Source organism: Hylobates moloch, unplaced genomic scaffold (assembly GCF_009828535.3).
Source record: "Hylobates moloch isolate HMO894 unplaced genomic scaffold, HMol_V3 SCAFFOLD_18, whole genome shotgun sequence".
NCBI lineage: Eukaryota > Metazoa > Chordata > Mammalia > Primates > Hylobatidae > Hylobates > Hylobates moloch.
In genome coordinates, this window is record NW_026652293.1 from 20,880,532 (window position 1) to 20,904,969 (window position 24,438).

The following is a 24,438-nucleotide window of genomic DNA, read 5'->3' on the forward strand; positions in this document are numbered from 1 at the left end:
CATCTATTACTGGTACCTATATTTATATTTTTTTCCTGGAAATTCCTCTTTATAGTGTTTCCATAACATACTGGAGATTTTCCCTTGGAAAAACTAATGGTTTGAGCACATTCTGAAAGTCACAAGAAGGGAAGTGGCTTTGAACTCGTAACTTTGCTAATGGAAATTGTCATCTCAGAGGTTGTGTAGGTTTAAAATGTGAAGTACTGTGTCAAATCTAATTACCATTTATTGTTAACTTTCCAAATGCTAGGCATTGAGCTGCTAGGTGTACTCACAGTACTTTGTCACATGATCACACACACATACACACGCAGGCTGACAGTCAGGTATTGTTCTCATTTTATAGTTGGGAACACTAAGGTTCAGATATGTGAAGCAACTTGTCCAAAGTCACATAGCTGGTGGTGATGCTAGGCTTTAGGCTTGGGTCTTTCTGACAACTCTGGCCACGTCCTTATCTCCATATTGTCTCTACAAAAGGGTTTAAGTAGATAATAGTTAAGAAGGCAGACTAAATGTTCTGGGAAATAGACTGCTAATTTGTGAGTTTGACATAAATCAGGATAATCTTTTTTTTCCTCTTTTTTCACTTTTCTATAAATGTGTTATTTATTGTTGCAGTTATGTTACCTATATGTAAAAGAGATGCTCTACCTGATTCTCATCATTGGACTCTGCAGTAGCCTTGATTAAGAAAAGATCACTTCATCACCCTTTACCCATATTCTGTTTGAACTTAGCATACCAGATTTGCAGAGAACTGCTAAAGGCAGCAGCCTTTTCATGATACTTGGGCAATGCCATCCCTAGGCACCTGTGTCAGTCACTAGGTCAGGTAAGCCACAGCACAATTCCATGAGGAGAGGACTTAATGTATGTACCACTGTGCTCCCAAAACTTAGCACAGTGCTGGAACATAGGAGGCATCTAGTCAATAGGTGTTGAATCACTAACACTCAGGATACAAATTTATTCATTGTTTTAAATCCAGCAACCATTTATTGTGTACTTACTGTGAGTAAGGCATTCTAAAATGAAGATGTGTTCTTTGCCTTCTAGGAGATTATAATTTAGGGGGAGGGGAAGTAAGACATGTATTTTAATACTAAATGAAGTAGCATATTTTTCTCCAAGATGGTTATTGTTCCATACAATTCTAAGATGTGGGCTGGGTAGTAATCAAATTATCTTTAGTGTCTTTTCATATTGCTTGACTTCATGTTTTAATTGGCTTTTATTTATTTTCTCAGCTCAAGAATATATTTTTATGTGTGTGTTATCTAAAAAACTTAATTAAATTATTTTGCTAGGATAAACATCTCTCTCACATCTGTTCTTGTTAATATTATGCAAGCCTATTGTCAATAGCATTTGTCCACTCTATCAGTCAGAGTTCTCCATACAAACAGAACTAGTAGGATACAAACATTATATAATATATGTGATTATATATGTATGGTTACATATATACTTATTTATGAAATAAATATATTCAAGGAATTCGCTCCTGTGATTGTGGGGGTTTGCAAGTCCGAATCTGTAGGGCAAGCAGGCACATTGTAAACTCTCAGGCAGAAGCTGATGCTGCAGTCTTCAGCCTGAATTTCTTCTTCCTGAGGGTAACCTCAATTTTGCTGTTAAGGACTTTCAACTGATTGGATGAGTAAGCCTCACCCATATTATTGAGGATGATCTCCTTTATTTAAACTGATTGTAGATGTTAGCCATATCTACAAAATACCTTTTTAAAACAATGCCTAGATTCCCGTTTGGCTGGGTAACTGTGTGCCATAGTCTAGCTAAGCTTACACCTAAAACTAGCCACCACGATCACTTATAATATGAAGAAAGTTTCCAAAATAATACAATTGACAGTTAAAATTTTTTTTTTTGCAAACAATAAAGACTTCTTTTATGGATTGTTATGTTTAACTTCCAGATTAAATTTTGAGGGCCTGAAATATCCAACAGGAATCATAGAGTTCTGAGAGATTTAAAGTGATGCTTTGATTTCCATGAAGTCAAAAATTGTGTTCTATTATGAAAACCACTTCTAGGAAATCTATACTTCATAAGACACAATAGAGAAAGCCACTTTTGTTGAGATTTAATTCCTACTTCTTTCTGCCACTTCACAATCACTCATTGAAGAAAGAGAACAAATATTCTCATCGCAAATGGGATTGAAGTCTAGCCTCTGTCGTTCATCACTTGAAACAGTTTCTTGTAAACAACCAGAAACATCTTCAACTTTTCTTAGATACATTTTCTAAGTGTCTTTAAAAGTAAGGAAAACACAGATTGGATATTTGAAGTCAAGGAGAGTTCTGAGTTCAGTTTAGTAAAATTTCTATGCATCAATCTATATGTTTCTCTGGAACCATCTTTTAATAATTGTATTTCAGTTCATATTAGAGAATTTGTTCTTAGGAACTATGTGTAATTCATTTCTTTTGAGGCTTTCTTCTTGCTTACGTCCTAGGTAAAAATAACCCTGAAACTTCAATTCATAGCCCGTGTAAATAAAAAACCATACCTAGTGTTCTGTGAATTCTGGGAGGAGGGAGAGCTGGAGAGCTTATATTTCATGGTTTCCACTGCTTCCTAAGTTTCTTTTTCCTGTTTCGTTAGAAGCTTTGCTTAATCGTTAGCACCTTGACATAGATAAGCTTAGTCTCTTCCTCACTTTATTAGCAACAATTAAAAAATGTGTCTCCATCCACACAAAACATTTCTTAGATAAATAAGTAGATGTTATGAAGGGAAATATACCCAACTGTGTGTATGTGTGTTGGAAATTGGATGAAATAAACAGCTTTACAGTATAACAAGGGAAATAACCTCAAATGAAGCAATAGACATGCCCATGCCCCACCACTGCACCACCTCCTCCCTCCTCCTCCCTACCCCTCCTCCTCCCTACCCCTCTTGCTCCCTACCTCCTCCTCCTCCCTACCCCTCCTCCTCCCTACCCCTCCTGCTCCCTACCCCTATCGAGTTTTCTGGCCCCTTTCTCTCCTTTATTCTTTTTTTCGTTTCTCAATTTGTAGCTATCAATTTCATTCAAGAACTGCTATAGCAACTTTGTACCCTTTCTTATGCAGAACGTCTTCTCTTTTCCACCCATACTCTTTCTGTCCCCTGTGATTCTAATCTGCTCTGAGGAAAAACTCTATCGGATATACGATAGTTATGGTAAGAGAACAATAAGATTAAACACAAAGTCTCATTAAAAGGGCATACCTTTATTGCAAATGATGAAAATAATGCAACCCAAAATAAGACTTTCATCCAGAAAAACATATAATATCTGAGTAAAGATTGCAATGTTTTCTATTCCATGGAAAACTGCTACCGAACCAAAGGAGAATGTTTTTTCCCTTTCTCCTCTCTTTTAGCTACCCATAAGGACTGTTCAGTTTTTGTCTTCCTTTCACATTTCCAACCCAAGTATTATAGTGAACACTGTTGTTAAAAGTTATTGATGAGTTGAGTGATATTATCATTCATTTTGCAAACATGCATATTTGCCAGGAATGATAGGGAGTTGAGATGCAAAAATGAATATGACATTTTGCCTTCAAAGATATTACAGTCCATTGCAGTATCATTTAAATAAATTATACAAATGTATGTTAGCAGTGCTATGATAAGCCTGTGTTTGGGGACAGCGGGGGCGCAAAAGAAGATCTAGACCATTTTTCACTGCAGAGTTTAGGTGTAGGTCACACAAGTCATTTTGAAAAACAGGTAATGATTAAATGCTCTGAAGGTGGACAATTTAATGCTGTGGAAAGGAAAAATGCTTTTCTAATGAATCAAAGTAGGTATTGATTAAAGGTAAGGGCAAGTAGAGAGAAAGGTGAGAAATGATAGAAGAGCAGAATAAAGATGAGGGAAAAGTAAAAGGGAAGAGAAATTTTGCTCAATTCACTTAGTCAATGCAACACATTCAAATTACTGGCAGCAATTTTCTCAGAAATGTCTAGTAGAGTTTTGCTTTTTTTCCAGCTTTGAGGATAATAGCTCATCAAATTACACTGATAGACTATGAGATAATTGGAAATATCTAAGTGGTGTATCAGTGTATTGGCTATTAGTGACTGTTACGAGGAGTTGGAATAAAGCAATTTACTTGATGCTGGTATGCAGAAGACTCACTAGCTAGATATACAGTGAGGCTCTATTAGTTATTGTTCAGAAATTCATATAGTGTTATTGACATGTTCACCTTGAGAACATTGGTAAGTCATAGCTTTGCTATGGATGTGTAATTCTGAACACAGTAAACTGTTCTGTTCTAGTGTAGTTAATGAAAACAGGCAACAGTCTGAAGCATTGCATTACTGAATATTACTAGAGCATTGTATTTCCAAAGTATTACTGAAATAATTACCAAGTTATAATTTTCTGTACTAGTTTTAGTCAGTGCTATGATTTGAATGTGTCTTCCCAAAATCATGCGTTGGAAACTTAATCCCCAAAGCAACAGTTTTGGGAAGTGGGGCCTAATGAGAGGTAATTAGGCCATGAGGGCTGAGTGAATGAATTAATACAGATATTGCAAAAGTAGATTTGTTATAAAAGGGGGAGTTTGACCCTTCTTTATTTTCTCTCTCCCTTGTCCTTGCCCTCTCTTGGCCTTTCTGCCTTCTGCCATGGGATGATGCAGGACGAAAGCCCTCATCAGATGCTGACAACATGATCTTGGACTTCCCAGCCTCCACACTGGTAAGAAATAAATTTCTGTTCATTATAAATTACCCAGTCTCAGCTATTCTGTTATAGTTACATAAATGGACCAAGAGAGTCAGGGAGACAGCATGGGACAGTTTATGAAACTTTTGCATCTGAGGCAGGCTCCTGTTCTCTGTCTACTCATTTTTATTTTTACCTTTGTGACTTATTACTTGGGTGTCCCAGAATAAACCATTTAATCTCTTTGCACTGGGGCTTCATAATCTACAAATGGGAAGAGTAGGTTAGACAACTTCTGATCTCCTTTCTAGATATGACATTCTAGGATTCCAGATAGTGGAATACAATAGTGTGGATTTTTGTTTCCCTCTCCTAGAGTGGATGAGAAATCACTTAGTTAGGCAGAAAGCCCATTTATAATGCTTTCTTGCCTCATATTTCCTCTCAGACACTATTGGAGTAGAACAGATATTTAATAGGTCTTTGTTGACTGAGTAATATCCTTCTTATGGTCAGGAGCCCTCAGAGACTTTTGTAAATATTCTCAATTTAGACTTCAGAGCATAAAAGGAAGATGCTTCATTTTACCAGTGACATTCTTTTTATGATACAACTAAAAGCATGGATTTAGCTTTTGCTTTATGTGAGTAAAGCAAAGTTGTTAAAGTCAGGCATCTTCCTGGAATAAATGTGAACTGCTGTAATTAGAAACTGTTTCTGTCATAATTATGTTCTAGAGGCTGAGGCGTGGGTTCATTTTAATAAATGGAAAAGGAAAGTAACCCAGGCCAAGGAGATTCATCTTTGGAAAAGAGCCTAGCAGAAATACAACATCATCCTACCTCAGAAACTGGATAAATGAATGCCCATATGAGAGAAACAGAAACCACAGCTCATAGAAAAAGACTCTTGAACCATAAGAAGAATGTGAAAGAAAGGGGCTGAATTCTGACCACAGGAGGAGTCACACAAAAATCTTCCTTTGTGTGGTTCCCAGTGAGCTTGTCTGAAAGGGAAGTGAGTGGTGAAAGGCTTTTAGTTTTAAGTTTTAGTCAAAAGGATGATCTATTCTGTTGCATTATGGCCCATGCAGAAAAGAAGGAAAATCAAAGTAATGCTGAGGAGGCCACTTAAAGGGGGGAAAGATAATAACTTTCAGTTAGTATTTTTGTTTGTTTCAAAAATAGACAACATTTGGCATAAGGTCACTTGTATATCGCTGAGGATGACAGATGATGTGGAGATATAAAGTATGAAAATGAAAATAGTTATTTAAAAAAGCTTAATAATTTGGGGGACATGTTTAGAAAACTCTAAGTCAGTATCTTCCTACCCTTTTCATATCATGGTTCGTATTAAAAAATAAAAAAATAAAATGTGTTCATATCACTGTGGTGCATACTGTCAAGGGTGATAGGCCAGCCCTGGGATTTGGGGTACCTCATGCCCAACCTGACCAGGCCTGGGGGCTGTGGGAGTAAATAGTTTTGCTCACCTGAAACTTATTTTTGGAACACCTGTGAATCCTGTAAGCCATCTAATACTTTTTTAGTAGGATATATGGAGAAAGAGACCAGACCTTCTGGGTAGTATGGAGGATTATAATTATTATTTCTCAAGTCACTGCAAAATATTGGCAAATATTGTTCTAAACTTATAAAATTGTAATGGACATGATTTTAGTAGAACTGAGTTAGTGTTAGCTGTTCAAGTTTGTCAGGCTGTGGTCACAGCTACCAGTCATGCACACGAGAATAACTGATTATCAAACATAGGCTAAAACATTATTTTTTTTGAGATGGAGTCTCGCTCTGTTGCCCAGTCGGGAGTGCAGTGGCACAGTCTCAGCTCGCTGCTACTTCCACCTCCCAGATTCAAGCCATATCCTGCCTCAGCCTCCCGAGTAGCTGGGACTATAGGTGTGTGCCACTATGCCTGGCTATATTTTGTATTTTTAGTAAAGATGGGGTTTCACCATATTGGCCAGGCTGGTCTCGAACTCCTGACCTTGTGATCCACCTGCCTCGGCCTCCCAAAGTGCTGGGATCACAGGCATGAGCCACCGCACCCGGCCTCATAGGCTAAAACATTCTATTAATTATAGGCTTTTCTGGAGCTGCTTTTACTGGAGTAGTAATAGATTTTTAAAACTCAGTCATCAATATAGGTCCTATTGTCTATCTCTTTCTTAAGTTTTCCTTAGTTAATAGCACGTAAGAAATCAACCAGCTTTATTGTTATCTGAAAATTTTCAGCCTCATCTTGAGTGTTTTAATGAAAAATGTTTAAATCACCATCTGCCATGTATTCTAATTAAATGATGTTCTGCCTTGTGGCTATTTTTTGCAATTAGTCCTTGAGATACAGGTTGTTTTGTTTTCTAATATGCAGGGAAAACACAATAATAATAAATATGTTACCGTGTTATCTAGAGTAAAGGTTGTAGCAAAGAGACTCCAAAGGCAATGGTGAAACATCTCCTGCCAGTAATAGGGCAGGTAGACATCTTCTACTTCCCAAGGTCATCCAGGGACCCAGGCTAGAAGGGCAGCTCTGCCCTCCTCTAGGGCGCTGGCATCGTCTGCATGCTTAAAGCTGGGTGAGTGCATATCTAGGTTCCAGCTGCCAGCCGTATATTGAGTTTAGTGAGATGTCAGACTAAAAATGAAGTTACACACACACACACACACACACACACACACACACACACACGTGTGTTTTATAAAGCCCAGGTGGCCTAGGCACACACACAGATAGAAAAAAAGCAGAGAAAAGGAAAACAGTTGTCCATATGTGCTGTTCCATTCACCAGGTTGATTTTGTCCTTCTTGCCTTTGAGTTTTCTTGATGGGGCATTTGCTAGACTTGATTCTTTACTCCTTTTTGGTTCTTCGTCTTCTGTTTTTGATTCCCCTGTTTCATCTCCTGTTCTTTCTCCTTTCCTCACTGTCACTTCAGGAACCAGAGGTTTCCCCTCACTTTTGAGATAAGGCAGTTTTAGGATTTGACAACTTTGCCACAAATCTCTGACCAGAAGTTAAAAGGATGCTTCAAGCGCTCTGTTTCTACAATTTTACATCTCACATCTCAGATGGCTCCTCGGTGGCAGCGTGCACTTCCCGGCTCATCACTTTCCCCTTTTAGGTATTTTCCATGATCCTGGCCCAGTCTCTGTCTTGCTCATGGGTAATTTTAGCATCCCTTTTGCCTCTTTGCATTGATTCTCCCAGAACTGATCCTTAGCCTATCCACAGATACTCAGGGGAAGTGGATCTCTTCTTGCTGTCAGTAATGACCCACTGCTCAGCTACTTTCTGGTAATTCTCTCTTACCTCAAATCAGCATCAGTTATATTTCTCCTTAGCCTAACTCCAGAATAGACAATCCTCCGGCCATTCCTTTTCTTTCTTTTTTCCACTTTGTTTTTATACTCTTTCTTTAATTCTCTTGAGAAGTCAAGTAAACCTTCTCCATTTGATGATTCACCTGCCGCTGCAGGGTCTTCGTCAAAAGCCTCATTTTGCAATTCAATATTTTGGAAAGAGAATTCTGTGTTCTTTATTTTTAGAGTTGATTACTACTAAACAGACATCCTTCCCTGAAGTCGCAGTTTCAAAATTGTGGAAATACTTAGGGAGTGAGTCTGCAAATAAATAAGTCATCATTCTAATCTATGAAGCTTGAAAGATACATTTAGCAAATTGTATCCAGCATAACCCAGGGACATTGAATATTTTAAAAACATTTGAAAAGATAATTAAGGATATCAAGCAAGATGAATCAAATTCTCAAAATGGTTAGTTGGTATAAAACTCAATGTCCTTTAGAGGCTTTTCAATGTTCACTGAGATATTATCTCATCTATTTGGATAACTGGTAACACTCTTACCTCAAATCAGCATCAGTTATATTTCTCCTTAGCCCAACTCCAAATAAAGCATCCAAACAAATAATATTTGTCATAATGCAATAAAAAACAATGGATTTAAGGTAAAAAGTACATTTTCTGCTAGTTGGGTAAATTGCTTTACCTTGCTCAACCTTGATTTACTGTCTATAAAATAGGAATAGTAACACTTCTTTCTATCTAATAGTGCTGTTCTGGAATCAAAGAGAGGATATCTATTAGAGTTGTGAATACTGTATGGGCTTTTTCTCTTCTTATGCTATACTTAGCTGTGCACATGCCATCTCTGGATCAAACCATAGTCTTATTGACTGTAGAATATGTGGCTGACTGATCACAGCACCTAACCCAGTGCCCTTTTTGCAGAATAGCCTGAATAAATACTTTTTTATAAATAATGAACAAATCTCCATTTTAGATAATTTTGCCTTATTTAATTTTAACTCTTTTATTATATAATATGCTAAGTTTATAACCTGATAAACTCATGTTTTGGAAGTAGATGCATATTAAATCTTAGATATATGATGTATTCATCAGAGATCTCAAATGATTCTAGCAGGAGCTTTGGAACTGGAATGGCTCTTCAGAACTGACCCAGTTGAGGCAAGGGGGCTAGATCTTTGGACTGTGATCTGACCACTCTTTGACTACAGGCTGCTATCAAAAAGGAGATGTAAACCTGGTAAGGCAGCGTCCACAAGCCAAAGGCAATTCCTGGAATACAACTAATCGGTGAGCTGTTAGCAGTCAAAATTCCCAGATGCTTGGAGGTAGAGCACCTCAGTTCTAAAGGGAGATTGTGTACTGCAGTATACAATACCATCCACCCTTTGTATCTTCTAGATATTATTGCTTTATATAGCGAGTTCAAATCCATCTGGAAACAGCTGTTGTTGGGTTCTGGAAGAACTCTTTTTCTGGGGAGATCTTATGAGAGGTCAGTGGAATGAAGTACTTCACCAACACCACCACTGTGTTTAATCTTGAGGCCACAACTGTTACTCATTATCTTTCTCTTCTATTCCCCATTCCAGTTTCCTGTCACACTCAGCCAAGCCCTCTGCCTCCTTCTTCTTCTTAGGAAGAAGCATGATTTTACTTGTCTTCCTCTGCACATGGGAAGCCCCTCAAATGGGAACTCTGCTCCAGTCTAACATTACCTGCCACTGGATAGTGAGTTGGTCTAATTCTACATTAAGTGAGCAAGCCCCTTTGACCCTTTCCCAATGCTGTGTTCTTTGACCTACATGTATCAGTAATTTTATTTTTTTGGCTTCCACCTTAATCTTTTAATCTTATTTCTCAAATAATGAGAACCTGGGTAGGAAGAAGGACATTATTCCATGGGAGACCATTCAAGACCACCCTTCTTCCATAAGGAATTAGGCTGCTGAAAATGTTTGCTAATGGTGTTGGTGATATTTAATGGGGCAAACACCTCTTCCAATTCTTCTTTCCAGCTGTAGACTGATCTGATTTTCAATTCAGTGGGCTTGGTTCTATCAGCGTTGAATCCTAACTCCATGGGGGAAGAATGTCTTACCATCTCTTGAATGATACACTGTTCCCATGTGTTCTGGAAGCTTCACAGAATGTTCAGGGAGTTTGCCCTCTTAGTGTTTGTCATACATTTTATTGCTCTCTCCTCTCCCTCAGACTCTGGACCTGCATCAAAGTACAATATGAGTGTCAGGCATCAGCCATAATTAAAGTAGTATTTCTGCTAGCTCTGTCCAACTGTTTGTATGTCAGATTTGTGCATCACAAAACTTTCTCCTCATAGGATGAATTATTTCATGGTAGTTATGTGGTCCTTTAGGGAAACTGGCCCTGTGAGTTCATGCCTCTATTTTTTCTGGTATGTACTAAATTCACACCTCTTGCCTGAATCCCAGGTAACCACAGGTATGCTTTTTAGAGCTGTACATTATATTTTCTTAGAATTCTGACTAATACTTGATGATTGGCCCATTTTAACCTCAAAGCATTTATGTCTGTATGCGATGTAGCCCTAAATTGAGTCAAAGGAAATGAATGGAAAATACACGTTGCGTGGCCAACTTGATTTCATGAAGTTTTTTTATCCGTTGTAAAATTTTCCATCACTTATTCTTTTTCTGCTTCTTGGCCCTCACCTCCCTTTTTCTTGTTGTTTTTGGCATTTCGTCTCCCAAGCTGTGCCTGAAATAAGCTTTTCACATATTGTTCTCATCTATAGCTTATATCTTCTTTTCCAGTCAGCTGTATCTCAAAGAACATCACAGGGTTAGAGAGATAACCTCTGTCTAATGTGGGAACTAAGTCAGACTGCATTGTGATGGAGAAATTGCCCTGTTTTTTTTTTTTTTCCAGGATGGATCCATATCTCTTTAGAAATGAAATAAGGAACTATTTCTTTTTGAAAGAAATTTAAATTTATATCAATGTCTTTGTATTCATCAGGATAAAATTTCCTAGGGACTCTAACAAATAATTCCCACATCTCAATGGCTTTTATGATCACTCATAAAAATGCCAGTGTGAGATGCGTGGCTTTTCTTGGTAATTCCTTCATGTGCCTTTGCAATGTCAAGTTCTTTTGCTTCCAGCAGTCCTCCTTCTAGAAGGAAGAGGGTGGAGAAAAGAGAACAATTAGGATGTCTTATTGCGAGGCCTAGAACTGGTGGCTATCCATTCTGCTCTCATTTCACCAAATGGAACTCAGTTTTATGGCTTTTATAATTCAAGGTAAAACATCAAGTTACAATTTGAGATAACGTAGCAAATTTAAGGTAAAAGAGCTGATGGAAAATAAATATCCAGTCAAATATTAACTGTATAGAAACATCCATAGAAGTTTCTATATTTGCCATCTACTTTAACAAGGACTGGGAAATGCAGTCTTCCTTGTGCCAGGGAGAGGGCCTAAGACTGGTGAACAGATAGACAGTCTCTACCACATCTCCTAAAACAAACAAAAAGAATAATTTTTGGACAATAACTATAGCTAAAGTAAAAAGATATGGATGTGAGCAAAGTTATATTAGTAATTAGTAGGACTGACTTATTCCAGCTCTTCTGGGCCCCAATAATACCAGAGTTTATATTTATTTGTGAGTTACAGAGAATGCAATTCATCCAATGTTCAAGAAGTTCACAAAATAATTTGGTATACTTTGAATTCAATTTACTGTGTTGTGTACCTCTTACTTCTCTGAAGCCATAAACTTCCTCCAGGACAGAACAAACTACTCTCTCCTCTGAGCTCTCATAACACGTTTTTCCTGTCTGTCAAGGGAAGGCTGAGATAAACCCCAAGAATTCCACAGGAGCAGAAGGAGAAGGGGCAGGATGTTCATGGTTCTTTAGCTTTACAGCATCCCATGAGGAGGCAGGTGTAGCTTGCCCTCACTGCTCCCCAATACCTCCCCTTGTTGTTTTTTTAAATAGGATCTTTGGAAGGGGATAGACAGCACCCAGCTGATTTGGTGACAGCAGAGAGAGGGCTTGCAAGAGGAGAAAAACTTGATGTGACTTGATGCCTAGGGAGGTTGCATACGGTGCTGATATGCAAAGTGTCTCCCACTATGGGGAGGAAGAGCCACCATTCCCATTTGACTTTTTCCTAGGGATCTGAAGAGAACCCCAGGCAGATCATCTATCAGACAATCTTATTTGTCTCTCCTTTATACCTCTTTTATAATGCTTATAGTCTATTTTACTACAATCCATTTGCACCCTTCTTCCCAAGAGCATAGTGAATTTATTTTTGCTTTATTATTTATCATTTCAGTGGCTCTAGCAGCTAGCGAGGCTTATGGCACATAGCAGGTGTCATTACTGATGAATATGTTAATTTATCGATTATTAATTAGACTCTTTTCCAGACTACTTTAGCACTTCTTACTACCCCCATAGAAAATATAAATTGTAATCAATCTAGTCAAAATTATGGCAAAGAAACATTATAGGAAGTATCTTATTTAGCTCTTCCTATGGGAACGTGTTCTACCTATTAATTCTTCATAGTGGGTCATTTGTCTCATTAACTGACAGATTTAAGAAAAAAGCACTAGACTAGGAGTACAATCTGTTTTTATAGCTAATTCATGCTGAGGGTTACAAGGCAGGGGATAAAAGATGAAACCAGAGCAGAATGTGTTGATCTTACTGACTTAAACCAAGCCTACTGAATTTTTCACTTTCTAGGTTTGACTAGAATAGCAGTACATAGTTTAGGGGGATGGGAGAATATCTGAAATTTACATCATTCTGATTATTTTTCTCTATGTAAAAATAAAGGATAAAAAATCTTCACTCATTTTGAGGAGTTAAGGCAAAGATGATTGAACTGAAAAATGTCCCGAAAGAGTGACCGGCTACCTTAAATCTTCAGTCCTATTTTTCTCTCTATTGACAAGAAGTGAACACTACAATCATCCCATCAGTCACATAGACCCACCTCCCACAGGAAGAGGGAGAATTCCTGCCCCACTGTTGATTTCAACACAGGCCTCCACGCTCTCTACTGCTGTGGGTCGCCATGATGGTTTTGTTTGTGTTTGACAGCTTTTTTTTTTTTTTTTTTTCTCATCTCTTGGCCTGAATCCTAGATTTTGGTTTTGTTTCCTGTCTGTAAAATGTGTTTTGACCTTAGAGCTATTACTTGCTGCAATTCTTTTGAGTTTCTTGATCCTTGTTTTTTGTTCTCAGCCTGGATGAGATTTAAATTTGAAAGAAATTTAAATTTATATCAATGTCTTTGTATTCATCAGGATAAAATTTCCTCTGCAAGCCTCTGCTTTTGTCCAAGTTAAAAGTAAGATTTGAGAGAAAACATGTTGAATGTTTCATGTACATGGTAATTGGAATAAACCATTGTCTACTGAAAATACTGCATAATTTATTTTACATGTGGAAACTCTTGAAAGTGTATGCCTTAATCTTCCTCCAGTGCTACTACCTTCTATTTCCAAATTGTTTAATGAGCGTTTGTAATGGAAGGACCTCATCGACAGTATGTTAGAGCAAAGGACATTGCTGTAATTTTGGGAGCGCAGCCCAGTCACCTCAGATGTATCTTATATTGCCCTCTACTAATTATTCATCGAAGCAAATTGCTCACCAAGCATTGCCTATTCGCCCTGTCCTTCCCATTGCCTTGATTACTGCCCTATTTCAGGCTCAGATTCTCGTTTGCTGGGCTACAAAACCAGCCTCATATTTGGGTTTCCTTCCTCAATTATGTCTTCTTTTGCAAGTGTCTTTCATAGTAAATCTAGAATTACCCTTTTTAAAACACAAATAAATCATCTCCCTTCCATGAAGAATCATGACATAATGGGGAGTCTTTGGAAAGATACAAACCTAGGTTCGAATCTTAGATCTGCCATTTGCTAGTTATATGTTGTTAGATACTTTTTTCCACTTGTTTCTGCATTTGTGGATCAATAAAATGAGCCTAACAATACTCACCTCAAAGAAGTTTAATGTGGATTAAACAGATAATACATGTATCCAGCACAGTGCCTGCCCCATAGTAGACATTCAGAAACAATTAAGACTTTATTCTTTTGCTTAAAACGTCAGTGGTTACCTATCCTGTAAAAGATAAAAATTCACTCTTTTTGGAGTAGACTATATCTTCTCTCTGAATCTTCCCTAAACTACCTTTTTAGCTTTCCCTCTTATACTTTCTCTTTCCCTATATATTCCAGCCAAACTAAATAAATCACTATTGTTGAACTACAGTTTTTTTTTTTCCTGATTTCCAGACTTTTTAAGACTATTCCCTGCATCTGGAATGTTCTTACCTTGTTTTTCCCCTGGTTGGGTTATATTTGTCCTTCAAGATCCACCCTAACATCCCTTCCCTGTAAAAAAAAAAGGAGAAAAAAAAAGGACAAAATAAACCAGCTACTATTATGACAAGTAAAAGTAAAAATGCAAGTTAAACATAGAACAAAAGCAAATCCAGTACTTTTCCTGGATGAACAAAGCCCCTGTCTGTTATAATGTATTATTTGAATAGCTTGTTTACTAAAAAAATCTTCCAGGAAGTCTTAGAGTTTTTATTTGAGAAGTGAGGAGGCTGGTTTTTCTTTCATTCGAGTGACATAGAGAGTGTTCATTTGAAATGCTCCCTAAAATATTTGAAGTGGTCATACTCAGCTAGGTGGCTCCTAACTGACATCTGACCCTGCTTATGAGTTTGACAGGAGAGGGAGGGAAGAGGATGTAAACATTAAATTCTAAAACATAATAAACATGACCAACAAAGTTTTCTAAGTTAAAACAATTTGCTTACAATACACTGTTTCTTCCTATGTAAATAAATCAGCTCCCTAATCCTGCAAGCTTGACTCCTTTCTCAATCACCAAGTGTACCATATAGACCTTCCCTAAATGGGGGCAATATTCCAAATTAAGGCATGGTTCCCATAGGTTTCTAAATGTGGTTCTTTTAGACTTAGATTGACATCCCCAGCCTAATATATCAGTTATGGAAGTTATGGAAGTTTTATAGTAAGTTTATATAGCCAACTCTAAATTATAGCAAAATGCTTTTTGGATTAAAATTTTAATTTGAGAAGTTAAAATATTAAAAGTATGACAGTTCAGTCATTCAAATTATCAAATGAGATACATTAAGATGCTTCACCAATGCTTCTTCCTTTTCTTTTCTCTTCTCTTCTTCTCCCTCTCTCCCTTCCTCCTGTACTCCCCTCCTCTCTCCCTCTATCTTCCCATCTCCCTTTTCCTTTCCCTTTCCCCCTCTTCCTGTCTTTTTCTTTTTGTCCTGTTTTCATATTCAAAGTAAAGGAGCCACTGAGGAGTATATACCAAGTCAAACATTTACTGTAGAGAAACATCCATAGATGGTTTTGTATTTCGTCTCTATTTTTGGTAGGAAGGTTTCATTTAGTTTAGGCATGTAGTAAGATATAAAATTTTGCTATTGGGATGATACAGCTTTAGCTTCAAGATGCTGTTCTCAACAAAAAGGATAGAGTTATTTCTGTAGCTGACTGTTGATTTTTGTTTTATAGATGTTTTCATCCTAGTCTTGCAAAAATTCTATAGCTATATAAAATAATTTATATTGATGGCATTTTAAACTACCTTTTACTATATTTTTTCCCTCACAAATTTTATGGTTTTTGATTTTCAACAATAGATTGTCAAAGATTCCTACTAGTATAATACAGCCCATGTTTGCACACAGAAGCAAAGAAACTTGAACTTCATTCCATGTAAGCTAAATGGGTAAATATGTAATTTTTATGAGATGCCATTACCCACATTTTCATCTTCATAGATTCATAGCTTTCTGGGATAGGCATATTGGAAAGTACTGCAAAATAAGCTTGAGAAAAGTAAATTTTAAAAAACATTTTTGGCTTTTAGCCATGCTATTGTTTACTGCCATTACTTTAGTATTACAAAAGAACATAGCCTGTGAACTGAAAATTAGATTGTCCAGTTGGATCAAATTTTTTAAATCGTAGGTATCACTAGCTCTAATTATATTCTGTGAATGATCTAATGAAACAGTCACATCATAACAAAAAGTGACAATAGGCCAGGCGTAGAGGCTCGTAATCCCAGCATGTTGGGAGGCAGGTGGATTACTTGAGGTCAGGAGTTTGAGACCAGCCTGGCCAACATGGTGAAACCCCATCTCTACTAAAAATACAAAAATTAGCCAGGCGTGGTAGTGGGCACCTGTAGTCCCAGCTACTTGGGAGGCTGAGACAGGAGAATCACTTGAACCCGGAAGGTGGAGGTTGCAGTGAGCTGAGATCACACCTTTACACTCCAGCCTGGGTGACAGAGTGAGACTCCATCTCCCAGAAAAAAAAAAAAAAAAAAAAAGACAATAAAAATAAAATTATCTTTTCAAGTATTTTACATTATTTTGAATCTATGCAACCAGGATGACTTTTTTTTTTTTTTTTGGTCAAAATGAAGAGGCTGCTTATTTTGATCTTCTGTCCAAAATCGGATGGTTTTTGGCATTTTGTCACGAGAAGAACCAGCAGCATTTATTGTATGACTGGTGAGTGTGTTAGACAGTTGCACTACTTGCTCCTCACAGTCTTGAAGGCCTGGACTGTAATTAATGTGACAGTCCTTGGAAACTACTTGGGAAGCTGAGGCAGGGGTATCACTTGAGCCTGGGAGGTTGAGGCTGCAGTGAGCCATGATCACGCCATTGTACTCCAGCCTAGGCAAACTTGTCTCAAAAAACCAAACCAAAACAAAACTCAAAACAAACAAAACCTTGAAGAATTGCTTTAACTTTGAAAACTGGAATGGGTTAGGAAAGGGCATTTTAGAGAGTAGAGCATAACCAAAGGCTGGGGATAGTGAAGGCTTGGAATTATGTAAGATAAGGTGAATAATCCAGTGTGACTTCAAGGTAGGAAAGATACCCAGAGTTGAGTAATGAGAGTTATATCATGAAGGTTACACGGGGAGGGTTTTGAAGCCCAGAGGGAGACATTTTTACTTCATTTTATATGTCATGGGAAATGACGTGGCCAAATCTGTGTTTCAGAAGATGATGTTTGTAGCTGTTCAGAGGATAAATTAAAGAAAAGAGACTGGGAAGACAAAGAACATGTCATGTGAATTGGCAAACTATGGGAGCTTGTACTAGGACAGGAGTAATAAAAAAGAGCAAGCGATGTTCTAACCACAGACACTGATTGTAGAAGAATTTGATGATTGGCAGAATTTGGTGATGGAATGAGTTGAGAGAGAGATAACTGATGATGATTATGCTTATTATCATTATTATTATTATCACTGGACTCCCAAGTTTCTATTACTTAAAGCAGGAATAAAGCATAAAGTAGAACCAATTTAAACTGTCCCATGACAACTCAAGAATAATTCTGTTTGTACCTGATCTGCATATTGCCCCTTACCATTGCTGTGTGCCTGATGACTGGGCCAGTCCATAGTGAGATTATCCATACATTAACCGTATTTCATTGTGATATGATTATTGAATAAATATAAAGCACAGGTGCACAGGGAGATAAGAGCTGTACAGGCTATTCAGGAATATGCATCATCTTGATGATTTTTCTGCTTTCTGTAGGTGAGCCCTACTTTGGAGTCTTTTTTCCTGCTTAGGTGACACTTAGGACTGTTGCAGACTTTAGTGATTTAGGAAATGCCTTCTGGTCAGTGGGTGGCAGTGTTACATAGAGGAAGGAGAATAGGTTGTGGTAGGAAGACTTCTGGCCAATCCTTGGTAGTGTGACTGTCCCTTAATTCCCAGGTTCTGAACCCTGGATTATAAAATCATCTTCAGAATCACTTGGGGCTTTCTTTTAAACATAGATTCCCATATCCTACCCTTTGGAGATTTGGTTCAGTCATTCTGGTATGGGACCCCAAAACAGGGATATGTGTGTGTTTTTTTAACATTCTAGATAATTTTGAGAGTTACCTAAAATTAGGAACTAGTGACTTAAACTTTCTGAGTCTCAGCTTTCATAGGATTGCTATGAATGTTAAATGAGAAAATATGTCTCGATTCTATGAACTTTAACTCACAATATAATATATGCTGTTAATTAGATTACTTCTTGAAATAACTTTTCTATCTCTTTTTAAAAGACTTCAATTTCTTATTGAACATGAAATCATATTTGTTTGATTTTGTGCCTTGTGATAGCAGGGAGAAAAATTATGAATTCTGTCCAAACTAATACATAAAATATAGTGTTCACTAGATAATAGTTTTAGATATTAAAGAGATGGTATAAAGAAGAATCTTATTTGAATTATTTATTTTTTAAATCTGAAGAATAAATGCAAGTTTTTAAAAGTAGCAAGGACATATAAACAGAAATTGCTTCTATATATTTTAATACAAAATCCACATTTATTATTAGCACCAATGATTTAACTTACAAATATATTCTGACTCCCTGGTTTTAAGAGCAGTAGCTTAAGTTAAATACACAGTTAATCTCTTCCAAAGTCAAAAACAATAAAACAAAATAACACCAACAAGCAATAGTAGCAATGGCAATTTGAAAACATATACTTTAAGTTAATGGGACTTCAATAGCTCAGTACAAACTATATAATAATATGTAGCATAGATGTCAGTTGACCTTGATTCTTACAGTCTGTTGTAATCAGTTTCATAGCCTTTAGTCACAGTTTCTGTGTAACTAGAGTTACCTGGCCTTCCCAGTTCCGAGGGGCTTTCTAATACAGAGCTCCACTGTTTTTTATGACAGTACCACAGTATCTTCTTCCTTCTACGGTCTCTCTGTTTTTGTCTTGCTTATGCTTCTTCAACTCTGCGCCTGGATAACTTTCATGTTGATCCATTCTGAGTCATTTGTTCTTCTTGGCCTGTCAAGACACCCAAAAAAGGCCAAGCTGTTCACCCAGGGAGCCACACTGGCACATTCCTTCTGCACTTGATACTATCTTTTAATTCCCTTCAGCCAGGGACCAGTCACTTTAGGCTATTAGCCTGCAGGTCATTTAGAAGATTTAAGTAAATATCTGATTTGAGGAACCTGGGATAAGAGTCCTTTTCCATAAGAGTATATATGACTTTTTGTGCTTCATCAAAACACGTGGGGGTTGGTGCTTTAATCTTCTTGGCTGTAGATTCTCGAGTGCGGAAGTCAATATTGATCTAAAAAAGAAAACCTTGTTAGCTAATATATACTTCTTATTTGCTGCAAATTTTATGATGTTACTGTGTTTTTTGAAGCACCTCAGAAAGTAATTTTAAGGCATCATTTAAATCAATTCAAATATCTCTTAAATGCCTTTCCAAAATCAGCTCTATACTAGGTGTGAAGGAGATAAGAAATATTACAAAAATGTCTTTGTTCCAAATTTCCTCATAGTATGGTTGGGAGAGGCAAAAGAAGCAGACATGAAAAATTTAAGTATCCACATAAGATGATCCATGTATCACAAAGAGTGATGTGGGCATTTTAAGATTTACAGGAGAAGGCTCTTTTTGTTGCTATTTTCTGCTTGGACCAAGAATATTTATCTGGTAATACTGTTAATTGGAAATACTTTTGCTGCTGCGATTATATACATTATGCTAATCTGCATTTTCTTATCCAAAACGAGAGCGCTCATTAAGGACTCCCTGACATGCAGTTCTGGTCAGTAACAATACTCTTAACTCTTTCCTCACCCTCATCATGGCAGCTGGTTTTGTAAAATCAATCTCTTCATTCTACTGTGCTGAAACCTTCACCAGTATAGAAAATTAGATTCTCATTGCACTGAACTATATTTATATACCTAAGTATGTAGAAGTAAAATTATATACCCCAAAAGGATTTTATCTTGTTGCATATATTGAATGTTATTTCTGCATATAGGGTCTTTTACGGAGAAACTGATGATGATAAGTTTAATACTCACTTGTTTAGCAGCATCTGAATGCACAAATGCTTTATATATCTCTTCTGCTTTGCAGGGCAAAAGATCAGACTCTGTTTTCTTATAGTCTTCACAAGCCAGCCAGAACTCAATATTCTCCTCACTGAATTCAGACTTTAGGAAACTTCCAAAGACATTTTGACCAGCTAAAAAGAAAGGAGGGATGGGTGGGGAGATAATTAAATTAAATGAACCAACAAATGAATAATTTGAAGAAGAAATTTGTAAGAAAAATACAATTGCATCCTATTCATACAAAGGTAAGAGACAGCTACTGCTGAAATAGCTGTGTTATAGATTGTAGAGATGAGAAGTCATTTGAAATTTCTTCATTCATAGAAGAGGAATCTGGGGCCAGACAAACCATTCACAGTCACATTGCTACTTGATGGTGGCTACTGAACTATATTTTGCTTCTATCTGCTGTTTGAATTGAAACTCTGCTCCACTGAATATAAAACCATCTTTTATATATGCCAAATCTTAGCCAGAGTAGAGAGTGTTTTAGGGAAGCAAACACTGACAAAAGGCATTAACATCACAATAATTAGTAAATATAATTTTCCCATCTAATTTTATATTAGCCAGAAAATGTTAGGCCTGTATATGATCTGTAGGCCTGATGTACTAATTATGTTTGCTAGCGTTTACTGAGACTTTTATATTGCACCATTTATGGTCCATATCTATGCCATTTATTTGTTTAGCTGAATTATAAACAAAGTCAGCTGAGCTAGAGTGAACAACGTGATTCCCAAATGAAGTTCCTTAGGGTGTGTGTGGGGAGAAAAGAATAATCTCACTCTTTAGAGATAGAGACCACACTGCTCATCTACACCTCTGAAAAAGGTCCTAATCTCAGTAGAATTGTAATGCCCAAGACAAGGGGATGGCAAGCTGATTTCATTCTTTATCTTCTCTCATCAGAAAATAGTCCACAAGACTATATGTGCTTAAAAATCCTTCTATCATATTTATATCATAAAAGCTATCATGTTATAATAATGCAATTATTTATGTTATATATCTCAGCCACCTTCAAGGCAGTAAGAGACTGTCTTTGATTTTGAATCCTTGGTACCTCTACAATGTCCTCCACATAAGGATGAGATGAATGATGAATGTATGAAAGATAATTTAATTAATTGAATGAATGAATCATACTTGTTACATCCAAGTGTAGAAAAATACATTCTTTAGGCAGATTTCAAAATGGCAATGTACATGTTAAAATATTTGGCTTACTTTAAAAATTTTTACATATCAGAATCCCAGCACAATGTTTAATTTTATCTCCATAATGATCTATGAAAATACCTAATTGTCTTGGCAAATTTGTCTAAAAGGAGTTGGCAGAATTGAGTGCTAAGTCAGCATTATTAAGAGGCATACTATGCTGAAGTTATCAGTAACTACTGACAAACAAGAATACAACTTTTTGCATACTATCCTACCCAGAATACTGTATTTAGTGAAGCCATTCAATTTTTTAGAGTATTGAGCTGAACCCAGAAACATTCAATAGTTGTACTTACTTGGGTTGGCAAGAAGTTTTTCCAGAGATTGAGACCATTGCATTACTTCAGCAGTAGAAAGTCTGCAGGGGACAAAATGTACATACATCAGTCCATTTTTAAAATGTAAGCACAAATGAAATAAGAATGGCTGTTACACTTTGATAACTTCACAAACTAAAACTGTAGTTCTAATAAATATGTTAAAATTTATTCACAAAATGCAAAACTTCCCTTAGAGTTACTATAGTTATGAAAAAAAAACCTGCCAATAAAGTTTGAAAAAAATTCAAATAGATAAAGTCCTATATGTGTGTGCACACATTTGTATTCAATTTACATTGGTACTGATAAAGTCTAATTTTATTTGGCATGTTACTTAAAAGAAATGAAGTCTACTGTGCACAGTATTGAACTCTTGCTGGGATATAGAGATATTGCATAGGCTTCTCTTGTAAATGATAATGATAGTTTAGCGTATTAGTGTACTTACACATCCTTGGACTTGGAAGATTTCATTCCAGATTCCAGATGTGGAATCATAGATCTCAGGTATGCTTTCATATCCATTCCACTACAAAAGACATAAAAGTGAATATTCATATTTCTTCAGAATTCATTTTATTTGTAAAAAGACATAGAATAAATTTCTCTACGGAATAAGGCAGTACTAAAAATGGTTGATACAACATTTTGCTATCTTTGGATAGAGCCCATTTTTATAAGCCCATGTAGAGAAAAACTCCTACCCAATTTAATACCATATCAAGATTTATTTTTTAATACAGCTGAATATTACTTATTACTCACAACAGGCAATTAACTCCTCTGATCTGGCTAAACTAAATGCTCACATTCTCTTCCATTAATTCTCAATCCTTCTGCCATTAAAGATAACTTGTTAAAATTCACAAACTGAGACTCTGAACAAACTTACAAAGTCTTTGGCCTCCTTTTTTGCATTTTGTCGTCTAGAAGTGAATGAGTGGTTCCTTTCAATTCCTTTGGGTTAGCAGAGAAGAACATTCCTGGCATTTTGTCTAACTTTGGAGTGGAGATGGCTGCTGCGCACATGGTGCTCTTAGCAAATATGCGCTAGTCAACGTCTCTGCTGCTTTATATAGTAGAATGCAGACAGGCACTTGCTGTTTAAAGGAGTCTGTTTATCAAGTGATGTTACCACAGACACTGGAAGTTCCCCCTTTCTTGGTGTGCTGTGACGTGTATCTTGAAAAAAAAAAAAAGCATACAGTGGTGTCTTGTGGTTGAAACTTAACCAAACGAGAACAGGTCACTTGATTAGAAAGAAAGAAAATTAAACATACAGAGGTACACACACATATGTCACATATCTAAAGCATTAACAGCATCAGTCTTTGGTTCTGGAGGATATTTGTTTATTTTTAAAAAGTTGCATGTTTCAATAAACTGTTTCATTTGGCGTATTAATTTATCACATAGAAACTCACATAGAAATTCATCACATAGAGTTGTATCTTACTTGATGCTTTGGGTAGTCCTTGACTGTAAAATTCATCTGATCAAAATATTTTAAGAGTTCTTTTCTTTTCTGCAGGAAGCAGTGCAAAGTAAACAAATAATTTTTGTTTAATTATTTTGCACATATATGATAGGAGGGAAAGTTATAAGAGGCTATCTTCACATTTTCCCACTCCAATTCTCATCCCTTATTTCCATGGCAGGAAATTTCCATGGCAGGAAATTTCTATGTTAATATTTTCCAAGGCGTGTGCTAGACATCGACTGGCAATACATTGGATGATTTTAAGGGGTACATGGCTTTTAATATTATTTTCATATTTATTAAGAATATAACTAGTATATCGAACTTTGATTTTTGCATATTTTGCATATTAGGAAAAAATAAAGTTTAATTAAAACAAATCATAAATAAATGTTTAATTGTATACAAATATGACATAATTTGTAAACATACTGATACTAAGGTCACAGTATCAGAGGAAAAACTGCTCAAGGTAAAATAAAAGTCTATTTGGATAGACCAATAATGTGTACTTCTTAGGTAATGACCTTTCACATTTTGGCAGTATCTCTGGAGAGATAACAGTTTTAGCTTTAATTGAGATTAAAGTTTAAAAGACAAACAAAACTCAAGGAACTAGATGACTAATCATTTATAAGGATAGAGAAGTTAGTAAAATATAAGCTTTCAAGGGTTTATATAAGAAGTGTGGCTTATTTATAGAGTACCCAGTTTAACTTAAGCCTCCTTGGATTTTACCCCTGAAAGGACAATACTTTCCTCTAAAAGGACAAAAAAGCATTTACTTAGTGAAGCTTCTGATGGTATTAGGTAAAGCTGATAAAAGGGAGGGGAGTATTAATTTTTCTGTTCTGGTTCTATCGTCAGGATAAAGAATATTTGAAGAAAACACATTTACAATATTATAAAATTCACTTATACACAGTCATTAACTTCACTATATGAGCTCATTATATTGTATGTAACAAGCATCATTTTATGTTGGGAAGATAACATAAGGCATTAAGAAAGATAACTAGTGAGATGAGCTGGCCACTTTGGAAGTGACCCTAATGAAACCGATGAAGCTCAAAGACAGATGACATAAAGGCATTTGGTTGTATACTTCCTGTGGTTCAGTCCATACTTAATTTCCTGTTAAAATCTTCAACATTGCTCATGTTTGTTGATCTAGTATCCTCTCACTCCTCTAGATAATGGTGAGTAAGTTATGTTAGAGTAAAATGATTTAAAAATTATTTTTAACAGCCCACTATTATTATCATCCAAATATACTGACAGTTTCCAAAGAACAAGAGCAGCAGCAAAAGTTATAGGGCCAAGTAAGTTTGGGAAATGCTGGGCTCCTAACTTGTTAAAGAACT

General features: G+C 36.4%; 1 protein-coding gene across 2 annotated transcripts; it reads right to left on the bottom strand.

Moving 5' to 3' along the window:
• Window positions 1–18,381: 18,381 nt before the first annotated feature.
• Window positions 18,382–22,658, bottom strand: RGS1 (regulator of G protein signaling 1). Of its 2 annotated transcripts, XM_032136865.2 has the most exons (6): window positions 22,487–22,658; window positions 22,043–22,123; window positions 21,571–21,632; window positions 20,018–20,181; window positions 19,144–19,265; window positions 18,419–18,973 (listed from the first exon to the last, which is right to left on the bottom strand). In XM_032136865.2, exons 1-6 carry the CDS (start codon window positions 22,621–22,623, stop codon window positions 18,913–18,915), a joined length of 627 nt encoding a protein of 208 aa, XP_031992756.1. In that variant the 5' UTR covers window positions 22,624–22,658; the 3' UTR covers window positions 18,419–18,912. The 2 variants fall into 2 exon arrangements, with proteins under 2 accessions (XP_031992755.1, XP_031992756.1); XM_032136864.2 differs by having other exon boundaries at window positions 18,382–19,265.
• Window positions 22,659–24,438: the final 1,780 nt, after the last annotated feature.

Excerpts from the sequence above, each read along its gene's own strand:
- RGS1 (XM_032136864.2), bottom strand. The coding sequence starts at position 22,623 with ATGTGCGCAGCAGCCATCTCCACTCCAAAGTTAGACAAAATGCCAGGA. Across the intron at positions 22,124-22,486 it reads AAAAGGAGGCCAAAGACTTT|TGGAATGGATATGAAAGCAT; the intron begins GTAAGTTTGTTC and ends TGTCTTTTGTAG. Across the intron at positions 21,633-22,042 it reads TCTTCCAAGTCCAAGGATGT|ACTTTCTACTGCTGAAGTAA; the intron begins GTAAGTACACTA and ends TGTCCCCTGCAG.